The following is an 8,872-nucleotide window of genomic DNA, read 5'->3' as shown; positions in this document are numbered from 1 at the left end:
ATGTATTATCGTTTTTTATTTAGCCTTCTTTGTTTTGATGCTAATGCAGCATTACACTGCAAAAACTCAAGTATTTTAGCAAGAATATTTGTCTTATTTCTAGTCAAAATGTCATTTCTAGTCAAAACAAATCTCATTCTACTTAAAATAAGACACATCATATTAAAAGTAGCTTGTTTTTAGACACTTTTTACTTCTTTCAAGCATATTTTCACTTGGAATAAGTAGAAAAAATCTGATAGTGGAGCAAGTTTTTCTTCCTTATTACAAGCACAAAAAACTTACTTTCACTGGCAGATTTTTCTATTTATTGTGAATTTAAGTGAACATTATCTAAAAACAAGTTAATTTTTAGGTAATGAGTCTTATTTTAAGTGGAAAGAGATTAGTTTTGACTAGAAATGAGTGTACTATGAGTATTAGTCAGGGTCTTACGCAGAATAAATCAGTCATACAAAGATTAGACTACTGGGGTTTTTTATGGGCCCCACTGGGCACTGGGCCCCTAGAATTATCATCACCTTTCTCCCCTATACAACGGCCCTGAATACAAAGACAAACAAGGTCCATCATCTGGCAGAGTTTGTTTTATTTCAAACACATTAAACTATTTGCCAGAGAGGCAAATTAAACAGGTGTACAGTACAAATGGATTTGACTGAATCTGTATGACATAGCAGTTAGTTTACATACATGTCTCTGTGGCTGTGGTTTATTAAAGTGGTTGAGATCGGCCTGTCCTTTCTGCCAGGTGAGACCAGCATCCATCAGTAGCCGGGATTCCTGTTATGGCCTCATTCCCGAGCACTTCATCCACTGTCTGCACCTACAGCAGCAGAAAACGGCCTTCTCTTTCACGGCTCACCTTTCTGCCCATCAACCTTTTCTGTGGAGAGGTTCAAAAGAGCGGGTTAAAGGTGAATAGTGTGTGTGTAAGCTACAGTAGAACCATTTAAACCACATAAAAAGCTGCACCTTTAGGGATGAACGTCAGTGAGCTGCTGAAGATTCAGAAGCGTGACAGCCCGTCTCTTGGTCCATCATACAAGAACTCGTGGCCCAGTCCATTGCCACACTTTCCACAACAAACCTGACACATTCAAATCAAGAATGTTCAACTCAAAACTCACAGTGATTACTGTACAAGACACATTTCTCGAAAGCTTCTCTCATTTTCTCTAAACTGTGAACACAAACCACAATTTTCAAGCTACATTCACAAAACCTCAGACTCTTCTTGCAAAACCAAACTTTCACCTCAAAACAGTTCAATCTGTATGTGCCCAAAACTGAACTCTGTTGTCATATCGTGCCCCGAGTCAATCAAAATTAAAAACACTACTGAGCAGTCACTGAACACTACATAGAAAAATAGAAAACACAACGTTCAGCACATGAAGCTGTAGAAATAAATGTTTATCGTTCACTGTAGCTAAATGCATGTTGCAAAACAAAAAACCTGTGCATTTACTGAAGCACTTCTCTCCTTCCCTTTCTTTCACCCTCCTCCCTCCCTCCCCACGTCCATTTCATCCCCTTTTCCTTCCTTCTTATTTTTTCTTCCCAGTTCATCCCTCCCTCCCTCATCCTCTCTTCCTTCACCCTGTCATCTCTCATCTTCTCCTCTTCCTCTCCTCCTCCTCTCCCTCCATAATTGCATGTTGCAAAACAAAAAACCTGTGCATTTATGTAGCACTTGTACATAGTACTACGTAAAAAATAAAAATACAAAGCACAGAAATCCTCTGCATTTTACACGTAGCACTTGTACAGTACAAAAACAAACAGAAATATTGTGCATTTAGTACTTGTATACAGTAAGCCTACGTAAAAATAAAGTACAAAAATATAGAAATGAGAAGTGCATACAGTAACTCAGCCACAGCATCATTTCTCTGTACTGGGCCAGCCCACAGGACTTCATCCTCAACTGGTTTATACATGTTCCCTCACATCATTAGCCACAAGTGTGATCCATTTTGAGTTGTTGTGTTCAACCGGTGAAACTTGTGCTTTAGTTGTGTTTGACTTTTGCCACCTGTGCTCAGCATTATGCAACACAGGTGCATCACAATGAAAATGTGTTGGTAAGTTGTGTCTAAACAGGTGAAAAGTGCTGATGGTTTTGCCAAAAGAAGTGACTGATTCAATCAGTGGGTTCAGGCAACTGAGAATTTGGTTCAGACAACAGGGTTTAGTGTTTTAGCAATTGAGAAAAACTGTAAGTAAATCCAATTTAGTCGAGGTAACTTGTCAACGGTGCTGCTTAGGGATGATAATCTACCTTTATGGGTCCCCATGCTTCAGGGTGTTTGGAGACGCTGTCCTCGTGGATCGTCTCTGAGAAGGCCGGCCAAGGTGTGGAGTGCTCAAATTTTGACGTGCTGGAAAATAACTCGTGCCCACATTCAGAGCACACATATATACCTGAGTAGTGCAAAGAAAAGAGTCGTGACTTTATGTTCACCACAGGGGGAGACTTGTTGTTTCCCCTCGACAAGCAACCTCACGCGTCTGTCACTCACCAGGCTGGAAGTGGTTTTTGTATTCTTCTCCATTAGAAAAAGAGCAATAGGACATTTCATCCATGTTTAAAAGCCTCGGCCCCTTAAAACACAAACTAGTTTCCCTTCCGTTGGTTTAGAAAGACATTTGCAAAGTCACCCACGGCCTCGGCATGGCCAGATCAGGTGTCAACAGCTCGGTCCGGCTTGTGTAACACCGGCTGTCATTCTCCTCACTTCCACAGGATGGCAGTAATCCTAAAGCAAGTGTGCCATCTTTAAACTGTTAAAAAAATAACTGCAGACCAGACACTTCATGTTTGTGATAATACCTGAGTCCATCAATAGTTTAATAATTTATTTGATTCTTCATCAGGGAAAAAAGCAACATATTACAATCGCATCTAGAAAAAGTGGTTTCACGTGAATGGTTGTTAACAGGAAGTACCAAAATACTGTATATTGGGAGAGCATTGTATACTTATTTAAAATATATGTATCAATTATTTGCATATTAGTCATTTTGATCCACTTACATAAAGCTCTTCAAGAACGATGTAAACTTCATCATCTTTATTTTATCTAATGAAAATAGTATTTGTGTTAAGTCATTTTCTGCATCTAAAACTCAAATTAATGAAAAAACAAAACAAAACAAAACATGAGTTTCTTTGGAAAAGGTTCACGTCGTCTTAGATTCAGTTTTGTAGGATGCTGGTTTCTAGGATATTTGTTAATTTATACCTTGACAGTTTTGAGAGAGCGCAGTAGAAGTACAGAGAAAAACTGTGAAGGCAAACAAACAAAAGCCTTTTAGTCCCCCATAAAGAAATAGCTTACAGAACCATACAAAGTCTGCTCTCCCTATAAGACAATGCAAGTGTCGATCTACGTATGTCTAACTGATGAGATAGAGATTGTATCATCATCAGTGAGGTGATCCTGGTAACTGAGTCTGTGATTATTGCATAATAGAAAGGTGATAAGACCACTCCTCCTCTGTTCTGGCTGTCCAGCGAGGTCACCGCTCATCGGAGGTCTGGAGCTCCCAGATTGGGCTTTGTCCCAGATCTCTTCATCCACTGACCGGCCGCACCTTCAGCCGCAGAGAGAGAGTCCAGTGTCACGTACGTACCACTACCAGCTCACCTTACTGTCCATCAACCTGATCTGGGAGAGAGCAGAGGGAGACAGGGAGATGTAGGGATTGTGTGGAAGCAGTTTCCCCCTCAAACAAAAATCTTAAAGGGATAGTAGCATTTTTTAAAAGTGGGGTTGTATGATCTCCAAATAGCCCCTAAGTACTTTAATTGCAGTAGAAGACTCTCTGCACTCCTCCCGTTAGCAGCGCCAGCCCATAATAGCCCTGCCCAGAGATTTACAACACACATTGTTGTGAATGGACCCAAAGAAACGGCCTATTTTCGCGGCCTAAAAGAGGTTTTACCTGAAAAAAAAAACCCAGTTCCATTGTTCACTATAATATAATTTTTTCCAGCCCTTCAAAGTGCAGGAAAAACACAGTTTTTATTTGGACCTAACCAACTGCTGATCGGCGGGCGCTAACCCTGGGCGGAGGGATACGTGAGTTGGTTGGGTCCAAATAAAAACTGTGTTTTTCCTGCACTTTGACAGCTGAAAAAAAATTATATTATAGCGAACAATGGAACTGTGTATTTTTTTTCAGGTAAAACCTCTTTTAGGCCGTGAAAATACGGTAGGCCGTTTCTTTGGGTCTGTTCACAACACTGTATGTTGTAAATCTCTGGGCAGGGCTATTATGGGCTGGCGTTGCTAACGGGAGGAGTGCAGAGAGTCTTCTACTGCAATTAAAGTACTTAGGGGCTATTTGTAGATCATACAACCCCACTTTTAAAAAAAATGCTACTATCCCTTTAAATCTTGAAAGGCACCGTCTCCGAACAGAAATTGTCAAAACACCTCAAGACTGATGATCATGCAAAATTAAAAGCTTTACATAGTTTTCCAAGTTAATTCAATCAATACACTTTTTGCTAACCAATTGGTACTGGAAGAATTCTTCAGGTTTTCTCCAAATTTTAAAGGATATTTCCAAATAAAAAACACATCTAGAGGAAATTGCCCTGTGCAGGAGGATGTATTACAACACCAAAGCCCTGTTTGCTCACATAACACATAACAATTGGCATCTGCCCAAAACTGACAGGTGGATTTCTAGGACCCATGTTTGTACCTTTAGGGACGAACTTCAGTGAGCTGCTGAATATTCAGAAGCGAGACAACCCTTTGCCTGGCCCATCGTTCACAAACTCATGTCCCAGCCCGTTTCCACACTTCCCACACCGCACCTGGAACAACATCATCATCATCATCATCATGCACCCAAAACTAAACACAAAAAGTCCTTAGATTGATTGATTGATTGATTGATTGATTGATTGATTGATTGATTGATTGATTGATTGATTGATTGATTGATTGATAGATTGATATCTTGACAATGTAAAAAAAAAAAAGATAAAATAATAATATAATAAGGAAATAAGTGAACAGCAAAAATGTATATACAAAAAAAGTAACATCTCATAAGCAACGCAGTTTACATGAGCGAAAAGGAGTAGGAAGAAGTATAAACTTATCTAATCCTACCCCTGTAATTTTAACTATATGTTCTAATTAAACATTTTACACATAACACATTTTAATCCAAATAGTAAGTAAGCAAACACCTTGCGTGAATTATTCAATGTACCTCTGGAGAATCATTTATTTATGTCTCTTTTTAAACATGATTACACTCGAAATGTTTTTGATTTCAGTACTCATATTATTCCACAGTTTTACTCCACAAATGGTGATACAGAAACTTTTCTTTGTTGTGCGAGCTCTACCAACCTTTAGATTTGATTTCTCTCTTAAATCATAACCTTGCTCTCTTTCATGAAACATTCTCTGAATATTTCTTGGTAGCAGATAGTTCCTTGCTTTATATAATACTTGGGCTGTTTTATGCTCCACCAAATCAAACAATTTTAGAGTTTTAGATTTCCAAAATAAGTCATTGGTGTGTGTGTGCCCCATAATCAACCCTGTGAATAATTCTCATTGCTCTTTTTTGCAGTATGAAAAGTGGCTGAAGTGCAGTTTTGTATGTGTTTCCCACATGTCTCTGTACAGTACTCTAAATAAGGAAGAATCAGTGAGTTGTACAGAATATAGAGTGATTTATGATCTAGGACATGCTTTAAATCATAACCTTGCTCTCTTTCGTGTAGTAAGTTGCTTGGTATCATTGCATGATATCTCTAGACGTTGTTTACACTCAGCTTCCTCTGAGGGGTTCAGTTATTAAATGAAGTATTTGGTGCCTACTGTACCTTGTATGCCCCTGGTCTCTCCTGATGTTTGGATACGCTGTCCTCCAGGACGGTTTCTGTGAAGGCCGGCCAGGGAGAGGAGTGCTCATACTTGGACTGGCTGGAGAACAGCTGGTGATCACACTTGGAGCAAACGTAAATCCCTGAGGAGTGAAGGAAGGGAGGTGATGGCTGATGTAGCTACAACATGACCAGACGACTATTTCCACACAGATCTCACTAAACATTAACTTACCCCCAGCCAGGCCAGCACAGATAGACACCATGTCAGTGCTATGTTAAAGGGATAGTAGCATTTTTTTAAAGTGGGGTTGTATGATCTACAAATAGCCCCTAAGTACTTTAATTGCAGTAGAAGACTCTCTGCACTCCTCCCGTTAGCAACGCCAGCCCATAATAGCCCTGCCCAGAGATTTACAACATACAGTGTTGTGAATGGACCCAAAGAAACGGCCTATTTTCGTGGCCTAAAAGAGGTTTTACCTGAAAAAAAAAACACAGTTCCATTGTTCACTATAATATAATTTTTTCCAGCCCTTCAAAGTGCAGGAAAAACACAGTTTTTATTTGGACCTAACCAACTCACGTATCCCTCCGCCCAGGGTTAGCGCCCGCCGATCAGCAGTTGGTTTGGTCCAAATAAAAACTGTGTTTTTCCTGCACTTTGAGGGGCTGGAAAAAATTATATTATAGTGAACAATGGAACTGTGTATTTTTTTTCCAGGTAAAACCTCTTTTAGGCCGCGAAAATAGGCCATTTCTTTGGGTCCATTCACAACAATGTATGTTGTAAATCTCTGGGCAGGGCTATGGGCTGGCGTTGCTAACGGGAGGAGTGCAGAGAGTCTTCTACTGCAATTAAAGTACTTAGGGGCTATTTGTAGATCATACAACCCCACTTTAAAAAAATGCTACTATCCCTTTAACTTCTAATCATTGACATGTTTTGTTTCTTTCAGTGACTTCCATTTATAGTCTTCAGTGACCTTACATGAACTTTGTTATGTTTGTATGTGTAAATATCTAACACGGAAGTCCTGTCGTATTTAAATAACCTAGAACCGGTTTTGTAACATAGCCTATTGTGTAACCTGACCAATGATTACAAAAGTTGCTGACAAGTTTTGTCTAGTCTTGTCTTGTCTTTTCCAGGCAGTTTGGTTTAAAAGTAAACCAATGCACAGTATCAAGCCCGTGTAAAACTTTGTTATTGTTATCAACAGCTGAGAGGAACATGCATGGACGTTTTAGTCGGATACACGCGGATGTTTGTAGTTATTTAACTTAGAGGTGCAACGAAGTTAGCAGCAGTGGCTAAGTTAGCTGTTTATCGTTAACTACACGTGTCCTAAACATCCTCACTGTTAAACACAAACTACCAACAAAGTAACAAGTCAAAGTGGTAAAGGTACCTGGTTTAAAATGGTCTTTAAAGACCTCCCCGCCGAAGAAAGAACAAAACGACATCGTGTCTCTCTGTGTAGTGATGTATTTAACCAGCCTCCTGCTCGGAGCTGGACACACTGACGGCAACAAGGACACTTCCGGTCTAAGAGCCGGCCCTTCAAAATAAAGTTACATAACTTTTTTTTAAAGTCCTCCTTCACAAATAAAAATCGAGTAAAACTCCAGTCATTTTGATTTTTGTTTGTTGTTTAAGTTGTTTATTATCAGCAGGATAAACCCCTTGAGTTGTCGCAACTCGTTTTCGAGGGGGTCCTGCGCACCTCACATCAACACAAAACAAAACAAAACAAAACAAAACAAAACAAAAAAAACCAAGACAAAGACAAAATCTGGACAGACATTGAAAAATCAATCAGACAAGTTGCAACCAAGTTTGGACGGGTATTTAGCGAAATGTGGTGACAGATTCAATGAAAGCATGAACAAGTAGTTTCAAGATGTGAAGACAGGGCATGATTAAAGCAATTAAGAGATGGAGAAGATCTGATACACATGGGTAGGTGATTCCAGTCATTTGGTGCTCTGAACATAAATGCTTTTCTACCGGTTGTTTTTCTGGTATGTGGAACGGAAAAGTAGGGGTGAACAGAGTGTCTGGTTTGATAAGTAGAGGTGAGTTGCACAAAATACTGTTTAAGATAAGGGGGGTAATTAAAGTGAATACATTTGAAAATAAATTGGAACCAGTGTAACTGTCGTCGTGCATGTGGAGAAGGAAACTGAAGAGATTGGTACATTAGGCAGTGATGTGTAAGATAGGGACATTCAAGTATGAATCTGCAGGTTCTGTTATAAACTTTGATCAGAGGAGCTAACACAGATTTAGAAGCAGAGATATACACAACATCACAATAGTCCAAAATTGGAAAAATAAGTTGCATAGCAAGTTTCTTTCTAACACTATAGGCTATGTAAAACAGTTTCTGGACCTATACAACATATTAGGCTAAAACGACAGTTCACCTTCCGTACCATATAGTCAATGTGCATTTTAAATGACAAAGTAGGATCTAACCAGACACCAAGGTATTTCATTTTATCAACTTTCTGCAGAGTTTCATAGATGGAATAATGCTTTGATACTACTAATGTAGGCATGACTTAATCCAATGTTTATGATACAATACCAATTCATAAAACATGTAGGCCTACCTAAAATAAATTGTGATTATTTCTCCTTTTTGAAAATAAGTTGTCAACGGTACATTATACTTTTTGTACCGGTTCAATGAATACTATGGCGGAGCTTCAGAATCATAATATATTGTAGTACACTGGGTATTGTAGGCTGCTACTGTAGGCCTACATGTGCACCACCAAATAGCCTTAATAACCACCACTCACTTTAAATAGAAACAGTTACTGAAATTCAAAATGAGGCGGAAAAATACATGATTGGAAAAATTCAAAAATCTAAATGACTTTTTACTGACTTCTTAATTTTATTGTGGAGCAATTCTCCAAATTTCATCTTTGTGGAACTATGACTTTCCATCTTACTGTGTCAGACACTCGCATCAGCTGTTTTTTCCGTCCCAAGAA

At 39.0% G+C, this 8,872-nt stretch overlaps 1 protein-coding gene and 1 pseudogene across 2 annotated transcripts; both read right to left on the bottom strand.

Annotated features, from left to right (window-relative positions):
• Positions 1 to 567: 567 nt before the first annotated feature.
• LOC146982392 (methionine-R-sulfoxide reductase B1-A-like) lies at positions 568 to 2,595 on the bottom strand (annotated as a pseudogene). Its single transcript, XR_015036253.1, has 4 exons — positions 2,526 to 2,595; positions 2,285 to 2,427; positions 976 to 1,090; positions 568 to 886 (listed from the first exon to the last, which is right to left on the bottom strand). The product of XR_015036253.1 is annotated as a methionine-R-sulfoxide reductase B1-A-like (transcript).
• A 228-nt stretch (positions 2,596 to 2,823) lies between these two features.
• LOC146982391 (methionine-R-sulfoxide reductase B1-A-like) lies at positions 2,824 to 7,332 on the bottom strand. The gene is made up of 4 exons (XM_085783381.1): positions 7,276 to 7,332; positions 5,864 to 6,006; positions 4,720 to 4,834; positions 2,824 to 3,674 (listed from the first exon to the last, which is right to left on the bottom strand). Exons 1-4 carry the CDS (start codon positions 7,328 to 7,330, stop codon positions 3,655 to 3,657), a joined length of 333 nt encoding a protein of 110 aa, XP_085639507.1. The 5' UTR covers positions 7,331 to 7,332; the 3' UTR covers positions 2,824 to 3,654.
• Between the last annotated feature and the right edge of the window lie 1,540 nt (positions 7,333 to 8,872).

The sequence above is a fragment of the Trachurus japonicus genome, chromosome 8 (genome assembly GCF_045865225.1).
Source record: "Trachurus japonicus isolate A0001 chromosome 8, Traja_1.0".
Lineage (NCBI taxonomy): Eukaryota > Metazoa > Chordata > Actinopteri > Carangiformes > Carangidae > Trachurus > Trachurus japonicus.
Note: the sequence above shows the minus strand (reverse complement) of the source record. Positions and strands in the feature narration are given on the sequence as shown.